At 45.0% G+C, this 22,092-nt stretch overlaps 1 protein-coding gene across 4 annotated transcripts in view; it reads left to right on the top strand.

The window, feature by feature from the left end:
• The window catches only part of PLEKHG4 (pleckstrin homology and RhoGEF domain containing G4), a 90,949-nt gene that overhangs the window by 26,059 nt on the left and 42,798 nt on the right, over nt 1-22,092 (top strand). For all 4 annotated transcript variants that reach the window (XM_032985350.2, XM_032985348.2, XM_032985349.2 and 1 more), the window contains exons 4-10: nt 4,109-4,324; nt 8,015-8,138; nt 9,280-9,373; nt 14,470-14,556; nt 16,361-16,477; nt 19,320-19,418; nt 20,478-20,626. In XM_032985350.2, coding sequence (XP_032841241.2) covers nt 4,109-4,324; nt 8,015-8,138; nt 9,280-9,373; nt 14,470-14,556; nt 16,361-16,477; nt 19,320-19,418; nt 20,478-20,626 — 886 coding nt within the window. The remainder of the gene's footprint in view (nt 1-4,108; nt 4,325-8,014; nt 8,139-9,279; nt 9,374-14,469; nt 14,557-16,360; nt 16,478-19,319; nt 19,419-20,477; nt 20,627-22,092) is intronic.

The raw sequence follows: 22,092 nt of genomic DNA, 5'->3' as shown, positions 1-22,092 counted from the left end.
GGAACAGATCGAGAGCTGATCATCTTGGGATGGGCCTAAATTGTGTGGATAGGAGCCTACATCACTGCTGCAGCACTACTCCATTTGGCTGCAAACCCTTTCTCAGGTGTCCAAAAGTCACATTTTACCTGATGCCTTAGTGTGACCTTCTAATGGAGCTAAAGTGTCTGTTGATTGAAATGAAATTTCATTAACATCTGCAGCAAAATATTTTAATTCCATGATTAGACAAGCCTATGGTTGCCAGACATTTCTGATACTTTTGGAGTGACAAGCATTTCTCTTCTGTGAAATGGAGGGGTCAGCTCAAAAGCTGCTGTTTCTGAAGTGTGTCTCTGAGCATCTACCACCATGAGCAGGAAAAAAGAGGTCACCCTCTGCCTATCTGTAGCTCTTGGGGGATGTATGCCAGTAAATAACCACGTCGTGAGTATCCATTCCCCTGACCAAGCTGAACCTGGCTTGACTTTGTTTGCACAGAACTGGACCTCAGAAAACCTAAGCTGTGTCAAGTGCTGGGTGTACGCTTTCCTCGTGACTTTAGTGGCTGCTTGTTCAGTGTTCCCATCTCTTCTGTCTAAAATTAGCCAGGTCCAGCTCATGAAGTGTGATGTTCTCGCAGCTCCACAGGACGAGTCTTGGCCGCTGCTGATGTCAGCAATTACAGACCCCTTTGGGGTATGTGTGGAGTTTGTTTTTCATGAAAGACAATTTAAATGTTAATGGGGTTTTGGCTGAAGTGACATTCATGGCCCAGTTATGATGATGATAAATTTTGGCATTGCAGTTAAAAAAACCCCAACCCTGTTATTTCAGAGTTTGTAAAGCAAAAGAAACAACCAGGAAAACCCCCCAAACCGACCAACCAACCAAACTCTTTAAGTTACAGGGCAGCTCAAATACCTGTTAATGCCGGGAGTATTTCTTAAACACTATAGCTGGAACTACAATAAGCTTAATCCATTCAATTACATTTGATTGCTTTGAGATCCAAACAAGCCATCCCCTTATCTAGCCCCATTGAGCCCTCAGAGATATAATAACAAGATAATTTTGAGATAAAATTACGAAGTGAAGCAAATGTCCTACAAATGGACTTTCCTAGCCAGTCAGTCTGTAGGTGAGTTGATTTCTCTGTAACTGTTTCTTGTTGGGGCCATTTTGCTCCTATGATTGGAAACTGTATCTTGCCTAAAATATGAACAACAGCAAAGCTTAAGCTTTACTGGGTCAGTTCAGATCTGCAGTTCACACCTCACTGGTAGTGAGCAGACACACGATTTGCTCTGTGGGGTGGAGGGGCTTGCTTGTTATGGCAGACATTGTAGATTATGTCAAAATACACATTCAGAACTGGGGCATCTGAGTTTGCTGTTTCTGCAGATTTTTCCTTGTCCCTTAATTCTCTCCCCTTCTTCCCACTCCCAGTAAGCTTATTTTCTGCACAAATATGATCTAACTTAGAAAGCTTTTGACTCAATTGTGAGCTGTTTTGAGTTGACTTAAAATTTACCATGGTTCCATTCACAGATAATGTGACTGCTGTTTTCCCCTAATGACTAACCTTAAGTGAAGGTGAATTTTGAAACTTTGCAGCTCTGGGAAGAATTCCTATATTTTGGGAGTAGGAAAATCTTGCTATTCAAGAAATTGTCTGAAAGCCACACTGGGGCATATTCAGCAGCACCTGTTAGGGCATTCCGTTCCTGCTTCCTGTTACTAGATGATGTTAGCATACATGATACTGGTGCCCAGGCACTTTGCAGGAAAAATGCTAATGTCTCTTTGAAATGCACACAAGCAAATCCTTCTCTACCGCTTCCTTAACCTCGGGGAAAGGTGGAACCTGCAAACATGGCAAATTCAGATGTCCCAGTTCTCAATTTGCTTTTTGATTTAATCCTCCGCATTCTACAATTTCCGCTTTAGTAAGTGCCTCCACCCCAGACTGCAAATAATAAACAGTGTGTTTGGGCCTGTTTGGAGGGAGGTGGGGACTGCAGATCTGAACTGAGCCCGAGAAACTCAGGGAAGGGGGTGTTTGGGCAAGATGTACGTAGTCTGAAGGCTGCACAACTCCAGTAAGGTTTCCCTGGGGCTGAAAAGCCCCAGTACGCGCACCACCCAATCTGGTGGGCTGAGCGAAATGTTTCTTTCTTCTAGCTTTTGGGAGCTGCTACCTCATTCCTAAGAGATATCCAAGGCCGGGCTGCCATGTACATTTGTCTTTCTCTTGCCCTGCTGTGGTACCTTCAATACAGCTATGTTCCCTTTCATGTCTTCTTTAAATGCCGCCTTTTGGTCCTCTTTGCAGGCTTGCTTTGTTTAATTCAGATTCCTTTACTACAAACCATGGTTCTGTCTATTGCCAGGCCTTACAGCTCCTTGAGAAGATCACGCTGTTCTCCTAGAAAGTCTATCGGCCCTTAATGCAAAACCTTTGGGGCATGACTTACATGACTGTGATCTTCAAGATCTCCCATTTATGGGAGATCAGTGCCCCTCTAAAATGCTGCTTCAGGAAGATCTAGCAGTGTTGTCCAAGGCGAATGACCTCTTGCATCACTGGAAAGTGGAGGCTGAGGTAGTATTAGGAACAGAACTGAGCGCTGATGTGTCCCAGAACTCTGCAGAGCCCTGAAGCCATCATGGCCACTTACGAGGTCAAATGCAGCAGATGCCAAGCTGGATCGCAGGGATGCTGCCTCAAGAGGGGTGTTACCAAAGAGTAATGAGCAGCTACTCCATCATGGCCTCAGTGGTACAGAGCTCTAGAGCCCCTCCTAGATTCCCCCCCGCCGTTGGATAATTTTTCACAGTGAGCCATGCTGCTCAGGGCGCTTCTCTCACCCACTTTAGCAATTTTGAAAGCAGTTTGGGCTGAGCCTCAACCTGTAAATCTCCTTCAGTGCTAAAACTTGTATTGAAAGCCACTTCAAGGACTGCTTTGTTCCTGGTCCTGCTCTTTAATGAAGTATTGGAATCTGTTAGTAAATAAACTGAGTCAAGTGTCAGCATTGTTGATGCAGCAGGAAGGTAGGTTGGTTGAAGTCAATTTTAAAAAGCAATTAAAATGTCTGACTTCATAGCAAGCAAATAAATACTCCACTCTCTTATTTTCCTAAAAAAAAAAGGTTGATTATTTTTGTTGGTAGATATTGAAATATCAGGATTTACAGTGAAGTGTAACCTTTTATTTAGTGTATGTTTCTGTCAAACAGTGGGATAGCCTAGCTGTGTACTTAGGATGCTAAAGATGTATTGTTGAAGATGTGTTGCTGGCTTTTAATTCTTACAGTGTTGGGAAGTGGGGAATTCCTATGCATTAGGGTTTTTTTTTATCTTCTCTCCAGCTACTTTTACATGAAAATCGAAACTTGATAAAACTAGCATTAGTTTCCATGTAGTAGCTAAGATCTTTAATTTTAGAAATAATTGATTCTGATAACTTGTCGTTTAGAGCTGAGGTGTCAGGCAAAGGAAGCATTTCTCCAGTTCTCAAATAGAGCTGATTGGTGTAATCATCCTGTTCTTCAGGGTTTTAAAATAGGTTTCTGACTTTCACATGAACTGTTAATTTAAAAAGTTTGGATGAGCAGAACATGGTCTTCTGGCTAATTTCCAGCTGATTTGTCAGCCTCGAGTTGACTTCTTATTTTCAGGAACTAATCTGAAAGTGGTGTTGGGGGAGTAATTCTGCTCTGATGGAGTAGCTCTCCCTGTCAGAAGCTGGTTTATCATTTCAGCATGCTCAAGCTGCTGGAGCTTAGCCAGGGACTTGCACTGCGCCAGACTTTCATGCTGTGAGCAGACATGTACTGCTTGCTATGTTACCTTGAAACATGACTTTGACTACAGTAATCCTGATCTGAATTGAGTTTTTGTAACTTGCAAACTTCACAATATATTGGTTTATTTATTTTTTTTTTTTTTAATTACGGTAGTATTAATGTTATAACCAGTTTTGGAATATGCATGCTACTGGCACAAGGGCTGGAGAGGTTGCAGAGTGCTGGGACTGGGGACATGTCCCTCCCCAGTCTGGTACTTCCCTGGGACCTCTTGGGTGGAGCTCTGCTCCAGCTTCTGACTGCTGCTTGTCTTACAGGGATGGTGTCAGAAGAGGCAGAGATGAGAAAAGAAGCAGCTGGCACAGATGTGTTGAAACCAGTGAGTAAAGTCAGTGCTCTGGAGGAAACCTCAACACCTATTACTCCCCCAACATCCCCAGCTTCTGGGACTGCCTGGGGTGGTCGGTCTGGACCTAGTATAGTCAAGGATGTGAACCCAGAAGTGCTCAGGAGCGGAGTTGCCTGCCTGCCTGGTGAGTAGCTGAGCTAGAATGTATCTGGGAAGTGTGGTTTTGTAGGAGGGCAAGGGAGGTGAGCCTCTGCAGCACTGCAGAGTGGTGCCAATTCCATTTCTTTCACCCCAAACCTCTCCAGAAGCAATGCTTCTTGAATCCTCTAAAGTTTCTGGATGGGAAGGACAGGAAGTAGAACTTTCCTCTCACGGAAGTAATGTTAATGTGCTCCCAGGAGTCTCAAAATGTTAACCAAGTGTATATGAGTCAGAAATGCCAAATCCATGGGCTCATACCGGTAGCTCAAAAAGAGAAGGGTGAGGGTGCAGCTAATGATGGGCTGGTGGGCCTGACATCAGACCTGGCCTAAACAATAGAAACTTGATTCACTTGGTAGATAATTAAAGGATAGGAATGTAGAAGGTGCTATTTGACAGTGCTCTTGTAAAACCAGTTTTATTCTTGGTAATTAGAAGTTTGGTTGATTAAATGTAGCTGCCTAGATATAACATTTTTAGAAAACATTTGATTTCATGACACATAGTGTTGAGAAGAAATATCCCAATGAAGTGTGGATGAGCAATGCGTGGGATGAATGGCAGAGTAGCTAAATAGCAGATGACAAAACTAGCTATCAAGGGAGGACTTCCCAGAATTGTTCTGCTGAGATCAGTTGTAGGTCAAACGTTATTCAGTGTTTGCATCTGATATGGCAGCAAGTATCAAATCATTGCAGATAAAACTTCTGCATGGGACAAATATTGGCAGAGTGTTAAACAAAGCTGAGGCTGTTGGACAGAGCAGCCAGCATTGCTTGGTGTGCAGGGCCCACACAAGAGGCCTTTGTGTTTAACCAAATATGAAGTAAAGCAGAGGAAGTGAGATCTACCTCTCCAGTGCGAAACAGCCGTTTGGCAGCGCCTGCATAAGCAGCCCCTGTGGGCTTTCTTCCTTCCACAGCCAGTAAGAGGGTTGTCCAGTGTGGGGCAGGAAGAGAGCTACATTCAGTCTGCTCAGGAGCCACATATGAGTTGAAAATTGGCCAGAGAGAGCACAGAAGAGATCAGGCAGACCTGTGCAGTAATTGGGAAGGAGAGCAGAAGGGCAGCACAATGTTTTCCCACTCAGTGCTGATGCTGCAAGAGCAATTTTGACCTCAGCTGCGTGAAGGAGAGGGGATGACTAGCCAGATTCGGGAACTGATTTTTTTACCTGTGTGCTTGTTGGTGATGCCTCTCAAATCGTCTGGACTGTTCTGATGCTTTTGTTCTAAAAGGAAATGGTGAATATTGGAGGTGGTGCAGGAAAGGGTGACATCTCTTTCTTGTAACTGAATTGGATATCTTATGGCAAGGGACTGGAAGGTTGTTTATCTCATAAGATGATTGAGAACAAGGTGAAAATACTTTTATGCAGGGAAGGAAAAAAGGGAAATAAGACTTTTCCAGTCTTCTGGAAAAAGATGAAACGAGAAACCAAGTGCAGGGCAGAGTTATATTTCATTCAAACATGTAACCTGGCATTTGGAGGTAAATTGTTAGAACAAATTTGAAAGGAGGATTTCTAATCTTCTGATCTGTCGATCAGGTTGGATGTACAACAGCCAAAAAATTACAGTGTTTGAGAGACCCGTCTTTAAGAGAAGCTCATGGTCCATGCTATTGTACAAGCCTGACTGTGATCTAATGCTCTAGCTGCTTCCTTTGTCACAGATTCCTACCATAATATACCACTGTTAAACGAGGCAGATACATTTGAATATGGGATGAAGGGATATGCCTTTGAAATTCATTGAAGAAACAAGGTCTGGGTTTGTTACCACTTCCAAGAGAGTTTCCATCTAAGGGAGGAATCATGTTTGCTTTAGAAGCAGTATCAGATTTGACTGACATCTCTCGTGTTGCCATTTGGATTTCACTGGGCAATCCTCACACCTGGGGGAATGCACTCACCACTCGGTTAAATGCTTTATGCTAGACATCGGTAGCGATAGAATAAATACATTAGAAAGGATAACTTTTATAATGCATAGTGAGTAAGAGGTAATAAACTAGTAGCTGATGAAGTTAGGTAGAAATCTTCCTTTCAGAAGAGTTTCAATTCTGCATTCTGCTCTTGAATCATCTGGTTATGCTGCTGTTGGAGACCTAGCCGTGGTGGCTGTGGTTGCTTTTTTGACCTGATCAGGCAATTCCCAGGCTCCTATATGGAAGTTCAAGGTTTAATCAAGTCCTGGTGATGTCTAGCCTCCCTGATGAACAAAAGATGCTGCTTAGAGTAAGAATGTTTTTACTTAGCCTGGTTATTGAGTAATTTTTCTAGGAATTGAGTGCTTTGATTTTTCTTATTTTCTGATGATCCCCTTAGCTTATGAAACAAGGTATATTAATAAGATTTTTCTAATTTCTCTCCAGTTCTTTGATTATACAGCATCCAGAATACAGTATTTCAAGAGTAATAGAACTCCCTCTGAATCACACAGATGATGAAAGATTTTGTCCCTGCTGTTAGCAGGGGCAAGCCTGTGTCACAGTTCTGGTCCCTGAGAGGGAGAAAGCCCTGCTTCTAAATGATGCCCATCTGTGTCTGTGGCCCTTACTCAAGTCACTTCCTAGTGACAGATTGAGATCACACCAGGGCAGTTTTCTGTGCTTGGGGCTGTCCATCTGTATCTGTTTTACCTGTCAACTCACATGCTTGTCTCTGGGATGGGAAGAGACATGGTCTAGGATGGTATCTCCTGTGGCAGCAATAAAGTTCAGAAGAGACAGAAAGACACAGCTCTCTGTCAGCCTCTGGTTTTGTCTTGTGCTTGGGATTTTTTTTCCCCTCTCTCATTCAATCTGTATGCCAGGAAATGGCTCCTGTTCTTGTGAATTACTGTTCACACAACAGAGGTGTAGTCCCTACTCTTCTCCTTCCCGGTGACCATGGGTGAGCGCAGTGCACTGGTCCCTTGAGTGGGCTCGCTGCACGGGCACTGCCTGCTTTTGAATGGCAGAGGCAGCTCCGGGTCTCCAAAGCGATACGTCTGCCTGCTCTTTACCTCTCCTTTGCATCTGGAGAGGAGGCTGGACGTCATCCCAGAAATGGCACTGAAATGGCTCTGAAACTAATGAAAGCCTGGCACCAACTCTGCCCTTGTCAGAGCTGTAGGCGGGCAGTAGTGTGCTCCTGGGCTGTCCGCTCTGCAGCCTCTGAGGAGGAGCTCGGGGCTTGGCTCCCAGGAGATGTCTGGTTATGTGCTAAGCTCAGCCTGCAGTGCTGGTGCCTGGTCTCATTAGGTAGCACATGTTCTGCAAACCTGTCTGCATTCTCTTGTCTGACAGCAATGTGAATATTGTAACATAAGCGGAGGTGAGATTATTTATCTTGAATTTGAGGTTCTTGCTCTTCTGGCAAGGTTGAGTCCTCATTAGCCAACTTCAGCCATCTTTTATGAAGAATGTGTGTTTGGGTAGAAGAGAGTAGTCCAGATTTGATACTACCATAAGAAAATGACAAGCAGAGCTCAGCAGCATTTTGGTATTTTGGAAGTGTGTGTATAGCCTACCACAATCTGCAACATATACTATATCAAGTTCTGTGGAGCATTACTAGGAAGGTGATGGAGTGAGAGTAGGGGAACATGAGGCATACACACCTGGAACACAAGGCTCTGACTTCTTTGTGGACTTCCTCCTCCCCCCCCCCCCCCCCCTCTTTTTACAGGTACCAGAGATAAATCGGGACGTGCAGTGGCCATAATAACAACAAGGAACACAGCCTGGTTAAACCCTCACTGCAATACCACTGAGCTTGTACGCCTTCTTCTGTACTTGCATAGCATCCCAAGGTTTGTAACACTCTTGGGCTGGCAGGGTGGACAGCTGCTGCCATGTCTGCTTTGCCTTTTGGGGGGGTGGAAGCCAAGGCAGTGAGTGGAATGGGTGACTTTATTGGCCCAGTAATCTGGTCCAGACAGTCCTGAAACTGTACAGATGGGGATCTCCTGCTAGGGTGAAGGGGCTCGTGTTCAGTAAGCACTTTGGCTATTCTGTATGTGCCTTGTGCACGTGGTGTGATAGTATTGGGTATGTACTGAACGTTTTCATACACTGCTATGAATACAAGCCGTTCTTGCTATCCTTCATTAGCTCAGAAAATGAGATGTGTCAGTCATGCAGCAGCTCCATGACACAGTGACATGATATTTTAGGGCCAGGTCTCCAACCTGGGAGCGGGGGTAGAATCTGCAGGGGTTGAGAAAAATCTGCCTTGATATCTGTTTGACAATTGGTTTTGGAGTCTGCAGGCTGGAGTTTGCTGCAGCTACTCTTCCTTTCACTATGATGTTCTTCTCCACCACCACCCCACCACCCCCCGGCATCTCATCTCAGGCTCTACTGAGACTTTGTTTTGCTTTTAGATGATTAGAATAGTAAGAGGTGAAGCTAACTCAGTGATTTGTTTTGGTTTGGGTTTTTTGTTTTGTTTTGAGGCCTGTAAACCATTGATAAAGGGAGCATGCTTAATCCGTGAGAAAGCTTCTGGTACTCATGGTTTGTTTCTTATGCTTCTCCCTTCAAATCTGATTCTGGGCAAGATAGATGTTGGGTCTGATCCAGAATGGTGGTTGTTGTGAAGCAGTGTAGCTGGGTCAAGCTTATCCCTGCATGCAATTAGGAAGGACTAGTTTTCCTCTGTGGGTTACACAGAGTGGTTATCGGCACCTTTGTGATCTGTGAGATATGTCCTAGGAATTGGAGAAATGGAAAGTTCAGGTGGAAATAGCAAAGGTAAAAACTGAGTAATCCAGGTGATGGTTTCCACGTGTATATATTTTGGTTAGAAGGTGGCCAGTTAGTTTCCCTGTCCTTATAGAGCCATTAACGTATGACTTTTTTTTCACTCTGTCATGACTGTGGGTTCTGTTTCCATAGTCTTGTTGATTTTCATTGGCGACAAACTTGACCTCTTTTTCTCTGTCCTTGCAGACCAGAATGTCAGGCTTTGGGTTTGACTGTTCTTGTGGATGCTCGTCGCTGTTCACCAGTTCCTGCTCTCTTCAAGGCATTCAGCATATTGCAGGTGAGCCTTGAGCTTGGGCAAAGGAACACTAGCTGGCTTGCCATCTTGGTTGCATGTTACATCTCCATCTGCTGCTTATGTCTCCATCTGCCACCTGGCTTTGAGTTGGCTTGGGGAGGTGGAGCTACGTACCCAGCCCTGTTTCAGGAGGATGACCTAGACTTGCCAGACTGCAGACAAAGCAAAACACCTAAGCAAGTCTGAGTTAGGGGAGAAGACTCCTCCCCACCCCTCCAAATTTGCTTCCATCTCTGTGCTAACAGCCTGTACCCAAGTCTAAACACTGTCATGAATTGTCATGCTTGGAGCTGTTGTCCCCACATGGAAGGACTGTGTGAAATATGCAGTGATTTTTGCCCACCATAGAGAAGAGAGGAAGAGAGGCCTCTGCCTGCTACAGAGGGAAGGGCAGGGCAGGGCAGTGCTTGTCATGCCAGGTGGAAGAACCCATGCAGCTGTTGATGTGGCTGTCGGTGAATGATTGGAATCAGACATGCTGTAACTCTATAGTGCTTCAGGTCAAAGGCTTTCATATCAGTCACTTGGAAAGCAAGTGGGTTGTGTTGCCTCTGCTGCCAGATAGAAGCTATCTCCTGCTGTTAGAAAGCCAAGGAGATGCTGGGTTGTAGCTATGACTAATCTTGTTTAAGCAGGTGTTCCTTTTAAATCAGAGTTTAGGTCTCTGAGGACTCAAACTCTGCAAACTGGAACAGGGCAATGTTTTAATGAAGCTGGTGTCTGAGTGGTTTGTGTGCTTCAGTGCCACATCTGAGTGTTGGGGCTGAGTCAGAGGTCTGTCCTGCTTCCTGGGCTGGGTGGAGCTGTGAGCTCTATCAGTGCAGTGTGCTCATTCTCTGTGGTGAAGGAATGATCTGGTGCCCTGCTCAGTTCTGCAGAGGTAACAAGCAATTTATCTTCTCTTTTATGCTGTGCTCACATGGCAGTGGGCTTCCTAGAGCTTTTGAGCGTTTCACTGCCCCTGGTTATATAGTTGTCTTAGTGGGATGAGTTGGTAATTGGCAACATGTTGCGACACAATTTGCTTTTTGGTTCCCCAGTCTCATACAAGCCTGTCAGGAATAAAGGCATTCTAACCTTAAGTGTCCCACCCTCTGAAAGGAGGTGGCCGGGGAAGCTTTTTGCAGTGCCTCTAATATCCTGCTGTGATGACTGTTTGGCTCTGAGCACCTCCTTATCAGGGTGGTGCAACAGTTAACAGGGATTAATGTGCTGCAAGACAGATTGCTAGAGCCTAATGTGTGCTCCAGGTAACAGTGACTGACAGAGGCTTGATTACTCTGCTTGTGGGTTTTTGATCCTTACCCTGACTCTCCTGCAGACTCAGTAAATGAGACCTGTTCAGCTAGCTCAGATTCTGGTTATGGCACAGGAATAATCCCCTGGCTCCTCTGAGCCTTTTGGAGATCCTTAGTGTTTACCTCTGTGATCCCCCAGCAGTACTCTCATCTGCTCTGAAACAAGGACAGAGAAATAGGAAAAACTCACTGTAAACACAGTGGGGCAAGCTAAGCCTTCTAGAGCACAGCAAAGTTTGCTGGCCTGTGGATGCAGAAGCACAGACTGTGTGTTATGCCTATAAGGTCACAGAACAGATCATCTCCTTGAGGGGTTCCTTTCTGAAATCCCTGAGACATCTTCCCAACGTCTCTTATCTCTGGCAGACTGTCTGTGGAGCTCATTTCTCTGCTGTTCTGCGCTCTAATTCAACAGGATTATATTTTCATGGCTCTTGTGAAGCCTACTATGATAACGTGCGTGGAATCTGTTAAATGTTGAGATGCAGTGTTGCTTGTTCAATTTTGAAGGGACGTTTTCCTCCTGAGCAGTGAGGAGCACTGCTTCACAGTGGGCAGGCACAGATCAGCTACCCCAGTGCAGAGTCCCTTCCTGCTGCTGTGGTCAGATCTGTTAACCCCAGAGAATCTCCCTGAGTAGGGAAGACTTTGATCCTGTGTGTTTCTGGGCCAAGATCTGTCAGTCTGAGGAAGTACTTCTTTCTTCTATATTTCTGGAATAAATGTGTGGACAGGCATTTTAAGTGCTAATAGATAACTTTTGATACTTGGAGGTAGCTTTCCCTACAGCACTGGGAGACTGCCAGTTGCACTGTCTAGGGCCACTTCGTAAACTGGGGAAAGCTTTGCACCCTCTCTGCCTTCAGGGTGAGGGGAGTTGTGTTCTGCAAGACTTTCTTCCTCCTTTCTTCTTAGACTATGGTGGCTGGGAAATCCTTCTGTCCTAGACGGCACTGGGAGCAGGGGCAGAATAAAGCACTGCAGCAGAGCTAACCCAGGAAGGAGCAAGAAGGAACTCTGGCAGCTCTGTACGGAGGTGGAAGGGAAGTGTGCAGTGTGTACATGCTGCAGTAGATCATGCTTGTTCTGTGGGAAGCTGTGTAATGATGCTTTGGAGCAGGGATTTTTGCAGAGGTAAATGCTGCTGTGATGTTTGGTCAGAGGTTGTCACCGGTAAGCTCTATGCTGTGGGACCTGTTCACAGGAACTTTGTTGCTCAGTAGTGCTGGGCTGATCCCTTGGTCAGTGAGTAGGCAAGGCACGAACAGTGGAATCTGTGGAATTTCCCTCTGCCTGAGTCTTTATAGAGTGAGATTATTTCGCATATCGGTGTGAACATTTAATTCTGTAATCTGCATCTGTGTGTTGGATTGGGAAGGGAAGAGTCTGTTTATGATGACAACAAGATACAGTAGGCATTGAAGGCCGAAAAGTTCTGCACAAACCTTTCTGTTCAAGAGGTATATTTGCATGCCCTGTTACTGCAGAAGTCTGGAGGACCTTGGCCTGAAGCTAAAGACCAGGGACATCCTACCACTCCCTTACAAGTGGTCACTTTGAGATTGAACATGGTATCTGGGGACTCTCCCATCTGCACAGGCATTCCTGGCAGCCTGTGCTTCAAACTGTGCCAGTGTTAAGTCTGGCCATGGGCTTCTGTTTGGGCCAGGAAGCCAGAAGACTGAAACTTCAAACTGAGAAAGATGGAAGAAAATATCTAATTCTTTTTCTAAAGAATAATAATATAAAGGATGGGTATTTACCCTAGTGCTTTTCGAGCTCCTGTTGATGCCCCTCTATTCTATGCTGTCACCACTGTGCCTTTTTTGGGAGGTGAGGAGTTCACTTACGTGTGTGGGACTCTGTTTCTTTGCTTCCAGTTAGATGGTTTTGTTAGCAAAGGTGGTAAGAGATTGGAGAAAGCTGCAGGAAAGTTTCTGTGAGTAGCATCCTGCTGCTTCCAGCTCTGCCTGTCTCCCAAGGCACTCCTGTAAACTGTTTTAGTCAATTCAGATTGTATCATCAGTTCGGGATGAGACTGACTTCTCTTCATCTGTGTAAAGAAAAAAATACGGTGAAAAATACTTGATTTCTTTGGAGCTATCACTTCTTGGATTGGAAAATCCTGAAATTCTCCCCGGACAGCTTTATTTTTGAATTGTTTTTCAGTTTCTATTTTCAGGAGTAATGAACAAGCAAGTGAGTGTTTTGACTGTTGTAACCTCATGTTACACCATCACTACCTTTATCCCTCACTCAGATTGCACATCTCATGACTGTTGGAGTAGAAGAGGGGTTGTGAAAGAATAACTTTATTTAGTGCCATGATCTGTCTTGAAACTGTGGCTAGTCTTCATCCTTCAGTGCTTTTTAGCAGGCAAATTCAGAGCTGATGCAGCTGTAATACCTCCTCATCCTCTCATCAGATGAGCTTCAGTATTTACCTAATACAGCCTGATATGCAATAAATTCTTTTTAGCCTTTAGATCAGTGTTCAGATAACAGTGAAAGTGTGAATAATTTGCTTTGGAGAAAAGGATCTGAGAAGACTTAAAAACCTCTCACATTTTTGGAATGTCTTTCAGTTGGAATCTCACACACACACACACACACCCTTTCGCCTGTTCAGAAGGATCCTGTTTTAGGACTAGATGAGAGAAAGGTCTTTTCCTCTGCTCTGGAATCTCTGCTGGCTTTCACTTGCAGAATTGGGTCTCCTTGTGTTGGCATTGTTTCTTAATTGCTGTACTGGGCCCAGTGTCAGGTTACTTTGCTCAGCCTCTGCTGGTCCACTTGCCCCTGGCTCTGTCTCTGCTGCTTGTGCTGGGTATTTAACCCTAAACACTGCTGGAGCCATTTATTTAAACAGATTTCCCTTGCTGTCATGGCCTGCTGTGTGGCAGGTTCCTTGCAGCTTGAGCAATACTGGAAAGGATTTGTTGCTTGACAGTTTCAGAGATGTTTGTAGAGGCAAAGACCATCTAGGAGACATCCAGATGGGACCGCTTTTATTTAACCATGTGGATTGACAGCTTAAATGGCTGTTCTCCTTGCTATCCTGGTCCAGACATGATGTATATAGTGGGCCCTATCTCCATGGTCTGGATCTTTCTGCTGCGTTTCCCTCTTCCTGCTGTCGCTTTCTGTGCCTATTTCTCACTTCCCTGTAGAGTGCTTCTATAATGGGAGAGCTGCTCCTGGATCACAGAGTTTGAACTACAGCTGCCAGACATCCCTTGTATTTGGAATTTCTGTCGGTTTAACAGTAGCAACAGGATGCAAGTCCTTGATTGTGAGTTGGCAGTAAGTAAAGACACGACGACATTTTTGGCGCTGTGGGGGAAAAAAACAAAACAGAAAAAAAAAAAAACCAAACCCAAAAAACAAACCAAAAAGCAAAAACCAACTTCCTTTCAGTGAGCAGAAGTGACCAGGAAAGTTATCAAGAAAAAACTTGGACACTGAACATGGTTCTTTTTTTCCTCCTCCTGACACACTTCCCTTTGTAGAAGGCAGAGCTTTTTTTAGTACACACAAGACACAACCTCTTTCATTGCTTCCTTAAATACTTCAGGACTAGTTGGTCTGAAGCAAAACTACCTTAAGGACATAGCCTTGGTGCTCTGTAGAATGGCCTCCCTGATACTTGGTGTCTGCCTTCCCGGCTTCATAAATACATTTGAAGAATAAATTACAATCTCAGGTACAAACCTGGTTTGGTATATTCTCTTCAGCATCCCAGGCAGATTGGTAACGGATTTGCGCTCTGTTCTGTTGTAGGACATAGATCCTCATTGTATTCATGGAGTACTGCTTTTGGTTGAAAGAGATCTGACTTTTCGGATGGAGAAGCCACCAGCAGGACAGGTAATGGAACCACTCATCCAGGGGCTGCTGGGGAGCTCCTGATATCCTTTATTTAATGCTCCAAACAGTGAGTTCTCTGTCCACTGATGTATGTTTATTCTCACATGAAATCTCTGTAGTTGTTCTCTGTATTTTATGGTTGTGGTCTCTTATGGGTATGGTATTTATAGGGTTGTAAAGTTTATGTGAGCTGAACAGATCTCTGTCATGCTCTGTTTATTGCTGAGTCCATCGGTGACATTTGCGCCATAATTATGTCAGTCTGCTGGGGCCCTCAAGACACAGGGGGTTTGGGAACATGGATAGCTGTATGGAGGAGCCCTGCACAGCTAACAGTAAGAGAGGCTTTTCATCTTCTCCTGTTAAGGGGGGAAATCCTTAGTCAGGAAGAGATCACATTTCACTAAATCCTGAACTACATCCATTGAAGGTACTCGTTGCTTTCCTGGATTTTGGGTATCTCATATTTTTCCTCTCCTCATAGCTGCTGCTGTCAGTGGCTGAGAGACATCTGCAAGAGGGGGAGGAGGAAATGGGGATATGCATATTGCAGCTGAAATGTCTGGGAAGACTAACAGGAGGTGCTAATTGAGGAGGGAAAATCATCACAACATCACTGAACACTCCCATTAGAAGTAAATCTGCCTTGGTATTCCAGAAGTGTATAAGAAATGTAGGCTCTCAGCCACTCTGTGGTGAGTGAATAGAGTATCAGACTGCATTTTAGTCACCTCCCTTTGCTCTAAAACTGTTACAAGCTACAAGAGTGGACTGAAAATCTGTGCCTGGTGAAACCCTGTAGACTTCTGAGTAGGCCAGGACCCCCCTTTTGGCTCCTGTGGATGAAGACATTGTGAATAGCATCAGGTTTGCTCCATGTGTGGTGTGCTGCCCCAGAAGGCTAAAGAATAGCAAATGCTGTTAGTCCATTTTCTCATTGCTCCCATGTGGAAGAATTTGAAGTCGGGAAGGGGCCTGCAGGTGTGTGCATGCAGGGAGAGCTACAGAAGACATTAAACACATCAAACAAATCCAAAGTGTGTAGGAGGGAACAGAGCAAAGGCTAATAAAGGCACAGGCATGCAGGAGGAATCAGAAGCATCATCACTATTTTGTAAGGAGGTGGAAACTTCACAATGTGTGTTGGGGGGATTAAATGTCTGCACCTGAGTTTCTGTGTCTGGACTGGCTTCCATGTACCTGCAGGAGCACTCGTCTATTTCTCTGGTGAGTATAAAAATGCTCTGAGAACTTGCATACTGCCAGTCTGTAGGATATTGGTGTCAAGATCCAGGAAACACTTGGAGCAAATAGCTGCTGTGATGATTGGAGAGCTGGGAGTAGGGCAGAGGCAGTCAGTTAGCCTGTTTTTCCAGGAAGTGAGATGGGAAGCTGGGGGCTGGATTTAACCTCTGAGACTCTCCAAACAAGTGCAAATTACAGCACAATGTGGGAACCTATGAGGGAGTCACTCTGCTTGTACGAGGAGGTGCTGGCTCTGGAGAAGGCTGACTGCTGCCAGACTTCCATCACAGATGTTCTGCATGGTGAAACAGCGTGTTGTGGCCTGCATTCTCACAGGGTTCGCCCACTAAGCTGTACAGCAAGCTGCTCTAAGATTGAATTGATTTTTTTCTTCCCTCTCATATTGTAGTCATACTGCAGATATACACTGGTGTGCCTTGTTTCTATGCAAGATAGATAAAGAAATAAAAGATGCTGTCTTTTGTTAACCTTCCCCCTTCCTCCTCCAATACTCACACCCTAATGCAAATGTGCTTTTATTTCTTCTATTCCTATGCAGTTTGAACTTCTCACCTCCATGAAATCCCTCCATAAGCACATAGACAGCTCACAGCTGCCCCTAGAACTGGATGGGACCTTCCCTTATTGCCACCGGGACTGGTTAAGCTTCCGCATGGTGAGTAGCATGTCTTGTAGTCTTTGGTATCTGAGAGAAGAAATGGCATGGTAATGGAGCTGAAGCAAGAGGAGCCTGTCAACAGCTGGACCTACAAGCATTAAAAGACAATGGTTCCTGTAATAGCTATGCAAATGAATTTCTGTTATCAAAAGAATACTAATACTGTCTCCATAAAATGGATGCACACTGCAGCCTGTTGGCATGACCGCAGGAACTAAAATTTTAGTTTTTAACTCAGCTGTTTGAATTACACTAATTCTTCCTTCCCTTCAAAATATGGTAAAATCTGAAACAGAATCGTGTTTTGTTGTGATATACAGTGGCACCTCAGTTATACTCAGAGGCTTAAGGGCAGACACTTCTTAAACTAATCTCTGGAGAAGGTGTTAGTATCATGTTGCCTTTGAACTAACAATCAAGAACTTGTGCTTAATCAAAATAGTTAAATCTTGTTGGTTTTGGAGGAGTATCCCCAGACCAAGCTAAGAGCTCCTTAGTGAAAACTGCATTGCAGTCCTTGTAGGAATGAAACTTGAAAGTTCCTGATAATTAGTTCAGATACTTCTAGGAACATCTTTTTCTTCCTTTAGATGTAACTGACTTATTTACCAAAGTTGTTATCAAGAACCCTTTAGAAAGCATCAAAGCTAAAAATACAGAGAAGGTTAACCCAGTGGGAGCATTGTATTCCTGCTTGAGAGCTGGCCATGTGAGGTGAGGAAACAAAAGCTTCCCCATGCAGATTCTGTTCAGTGAGTCATAGGACCAAGGTAACAGTAGAAGGCAGTACCAGCAATAATACGTTCCTTCTCCCTGTTTGACTGCTTTGAGTTTGCCTCGCTACCATGGTCCTGTCTGACCTTTGCACTTTTCTCTAGAATTCTAGAGTCGTGGCTCAAGGGATCTACAGTGAACTGTACCCAGGGATGGATTAGAGACAGCCCAGGGCACAGGGAGGCTGGCCCCTCTGTGGAAATGTTTGAACTGACCCAGGTTGCCTCAGAGATAGAAGGGCTGAAACTGCAGCATGCAAAGTTTTAAAGAAGGTAGCACTGGCAAAGGGTCCTGCAGGCACCGATACGGAGTGCTGTAGCCACCAACGCAGCACACACTGATCTGTGACAGGACTGCAGGTGGTGTTGGCCATGCAGCAGGGTATGTGCAAGACTGCCAGAACTCTGCAAAAGTAGCACCTCTGTCACCAGTACCCACACGTGTACACTCATGCTGTGGGGGGAGCATAAGTCCTGTGGGTCATGTTCTTGTTGAATCTTTACAAGCTCTATTGAGAGGTATTTGGCATGCTGAGACTAGACAGGATTAAGTCTCTGTAAATCTGCACACAAACTGGCTGTCTTCATGTTGCGTTTGATTTGCTCACCCTGGTGGCTGACAGGACCACCACCTCTGCTTCCAAAAGGTTCAGTGGTCTTTTGGCTCTGACCTCATGGCCTAGAGTGCTGCGTGGTGCCCTGCAGCATTTCAAGCAGGTTAAGGTATCATTGATAATACCGCTGTGTTGCTGGGGCAAGCTTCAGCAGTTAGGCTTAGTATTTGACATGTGGTAACTTAGCTGTTCCAACTTATTTTAGAACCTGTTTTTTTAAACTTGCCTCTAGAAGTGCTAATGTGAACCTGTGCTCATCCAGTAGAGGTACAGAAGCCTAATCTTGGTGCCTGTGATCGAATTTGAGGTTTGTTTGGCAGTGAGAAAGCAGAGAAGCTTTGCAAGAGGTTATGGATGAGTTTTCTGAACAGACTTGAGGAAAGCTTGACAGCTGAGGTGCTCTCTCTGTGCAGAATTAAAATTCTTGAAGGAAGGAGCATAATATCAGACTATTTCTTGTTTGTGTTTTGCATCTTAATGTGCAAAATGTTAACAAAGGGAGGTAGTATAGGAATTGATCTACACGGGTTGCCTATTTATACGATGTACTGTCTGTGATAATGACCCATATGCTCAACCCCTTTAGATCTGCAGCTATGTGGCAAACAGCATTTATTTCCTGTCTGGATGATCTCACCTGCATCCTGCCTGCTAATCTGTGACTGCTGGGGCTGTTCCAGCACTCCAGGGTGGAGGGAGTTCAATTCAGTAAAGATTCAAACAGCTGCTTTTTTGTTTTGTTTTGAGCAAGGTTGTTTTGGAATAGCTGTTTCTCCCCTCTCTGATTTCAGCAGCTAGAGTGTGGCATCTGATAGGATTTAGGCTTTATATCACTGACTTTTCTAAAAAGTACTGTCTCATGTACACCTGTGAAATGTTGGAGTTTTGGTGGGTTTTTGGTTTGTTTTTGTTTTTTGTTTTTTTTTTTTTTTCTGTTGCACCCTGAAGAGAGATTTCAGATTTTTTGTTAGTTTAAGGTGCTTAATCGTGGGAGCTTTTCAGTTTTCTAATATTTAATTTACGCTGCTTTTAATATGAAGAGAAATTATTTAGAGAAATTCCAAGTACTTGTTCTATGTTTTGTTCCTCCAAAATTCATGCATAGTGATTCATCTTAGTGGGAAGTTACAAGAAATGCTAATAGTAGGAGAAGAATGTGGGGTATTAGTGGACTGATTTTCTTTTCTGAAAAGCATGACCCATACAAGCCATGAGTATGTAAGTTTAGAAGGTCTGCATAGAGGCCTTGGTATAGCATGATGCATCTGAAGCCTTCTGACGGGCCTTTCTTTGCTAATACAGCCCCACTGAATGGTATAATTGAACCCTTGCATTAATGTGCTTGATCTTCTCTTGATTTCTGTACTTTTACCCTCCTGCAAGCTGAAAAGATAGCTTTCCTTTCAGCCATGAGACAATAATGTCTGCCTTGGTTCTTTTTTCTTCTTGTAGAAACTGGAACATTTGCTACAAGGCTGCCAGGGTGCTTGTGCCTTCCTCCAGGGAGCTATTCATAAGGTGGAACCTGGAAAATTACCAGAAAGAGCTGAGGTAAGCATGTCCCTCACCTTGTATCCGAGGTGGGCCTGAGACAGAAGAGAGCAGGAGGCTGGCTAGCTGCAGAAAAGCTGTAGCTTTGAATTTGCAAGCTGTAGTAACAGGGTATATTCTGAATGCTGTGTGTCACTGCGGAGCTGTCAGGGCAGTGGGACTGGCAGAAGGTAGTCCAAATGGAGTGGTAGAGGCTCCACTGAGTGTAGAAGCTGGTTCTCTGATCCCTCAGCATCACCCAGGAGATCCCCTCTTCAGCGGTGCGTGTTGCTGATGGGTGCTTGCTCCAGCTCTGGAGCGCGTTCCGAGCAGCTCCACAGCTCTGTAGCTGGTACGAGCTTTTGTGTCTCTAGTACTGAGCAGCTGCCTCAAGCTGTGCTACTCCAGGTTGGCTTGAATGACCTGGAGTAAAGTTAGGTGACAACATAGTGTTCACCAGGCCAAGGCTGTGCTGTGGTTCCAGCTTTGCTGCCTCCAGAAGAGAAGTTTGGAAGTGGGCAAGAAGAAGAGGGTACAAAGATTGAGCCTATGTTGTTGCAAACGTCTTCCCCCACTCTTGAGAAGCTGCTGTACCCCTGACATGGTAGGAGGTTGCTGCCAGCTCTGCACTGAGGGTCCCAACAGGAAAGCAATGGAAGTGGCCCCTCTGGGCCTTCCTGCATACATGTGTATATCCACAAACCTTCATGTGCATCTTGTCCCACAACTTGGAGCTGTGCAGATCCAGGCTCAAAGAACAGTAGGAGCTAGCTGTGAGTGCAAAATTAGGGTGGAAATCTTATTCTTTCTATTCCCAACAAATGGAGTATGGACAATGATAGGAATTGGGTTTCAATTTTAGCCTGGTGAGGAATGTATCGAGAGTGTAAGGAGCGCTCTTTATCACTTTGGACTTGGCAGGCTTGAGGAAACAGCTGTGGGAACCAAGCTCCCTCTTTCCTAGGGTGAGCCAGGGCAAGATGGAGTTTGTGTGTTTTGGGTTGGGTGCTGCTTTTTGCCTGTTCCCTCATTACCTGTAGGTTGCAGTAACTGCCCGTCTCACTCTTGCGATCCCCCCAGGAGGCAGCTGTGCTGCTGAGGAATTACAAGCAGTTGATGAAGAACGTTCTTGAAGATGCACGGCTGGTCAGGCTGCAGCTGGAGGGTGGAGCACTCCTGGCCAGGCTGAGGAAGGAAGAGTCTTGTGTCACCCTCACGCATGACTACAGGTGAGCCCCAAGAGTGGGTGAAGAGGAGATGGAGATGAGCAAAAAGCAGGCACTGGGAGGCTCTATGAGATGATCCATCATTGGTGCAGGCTAGAGAGCAGCTTCGTGTAGCAAGGACTTTTGTTGAAAACAGCAAAGGTGAAGAGTATAATGAATTTTACTCTTATTCTGACTGCTTCCCCACTCCAAAAGCTTTTCTGGGTGGATCACTTAGATGGTTAAATTTCCTTTTCCAAGCCAAATCAGACTTCTGTAGTGGAGAGAGGGCTGGATATTTTGTGCACCTCTAAAATACAAGCCTCAGTTGATGATGCCAGTGATGAATTTATAGATTCAGGGCATTATCGCTGTGTGATTTACTAAAGCACGCAAGGGGATTTCCAAGGACCTTAACTGCGAGGAATGCTTTCTGGCTGAAGCAAGGTCTGATCTCCTCGCGCATTGGTACGGCTTGCACAAACAAATATTCACTGCTCATTTGCAGAATTGGTAGGAGAGGCAGGGACTGAGAGAGACCAGCTGTTTGAAATCCCCAGGGCATTGCACAACTCCTGTTTGTACTGTTAAAACACCTGAAGCCTATCAGCGTGTGAAGGCCTCTGTGCTATGTGCTGTACAAACAGCGAGGTAGAAAGACAGCCCTTGCACCCAGGAGCTTCCAGCCAGAGCGTGAGATAAATGCTGGCGTGTGGGTGCAAACGAGGGCGCAGCGGATAGCAGGGTGGTGTGGAATGGCTCCACACAACCGCAGCCTTGCTCTGGTTTAAACTCTCTGTTGCCATCGCAAGCTGGGAGGTTTTAAAGGGAAGGGATGGAGCAGAGATAACAAAATAGCTGGCGGGGTATCTCAGCCAAACAATGTGAAAAGAACATTTCTCTTTGAAAATTCAGCAAGTGGATGACAATGCAAGTTGTTACTTGTCACTGGGAGGCGGAGGGGGGGGGGTGTGGGGGGGTGGTCAGCATTTCGGTGCTGAGGATGGGGAGTGTGGGCACATGTGTAACCATTTCTTTTCCCTGCTTGCTGGGACTCTTGTCAGCAGCTCTGGCAAGCTGTGCAGACACAATTCTCTTTCTGAACTAGTGAAGTACTCTTGATGCAGTTTTGGGTAGAACTAGTACAGTATAGCCTTTTTATTCTGACATGATGTGAGAAGCACAGATAATGCAGGATGCTTTGCCTTTTTTTTTTTTTTTTTTTTTTTTTTTATTTTAAGCAGCACACACCAATTTTAGAGTCTTAGGAGAGTGGGGAGAATGTGCATACTTTTATGTTTTGTTTTGGTTTTAAGCTAAGCCTGTGTTCTTGCGCAGGGAAATGACCAACTTTGAAACTTGATTTGACAGAGCCCCTAGGGATAATTTACTGCTTTGATTACCTTAGCAAGGGCAGGGGTGGGGGATACACGCACAATTCTTTGACTTCACAGTGTCTGAGTGCATGCTGAGGCTGTGTAGCATATTCT

Source organism: Tyto alba, unplaced genomic scaffold (genome assembly GCF_018691265.1).
Source record: "Tyto alba isolate M040663 unplaced genomic scaffold, T.alba_DEE_v4.0 Super-Scaffold_26, whole genome shotgun sequence".
In the NCBI taxonomy this organism is placed as follows: domain Eukaryota; kingdom Metazoa; phylum Chordata; class Aves; order Strigiformes; family Tytonidae; genus Tyto; species Tyto alba.
Note: the sequence above shows the minus strand (reverse complement) of the source record. Positions and strands in the feature narration are given on the sequence as shown.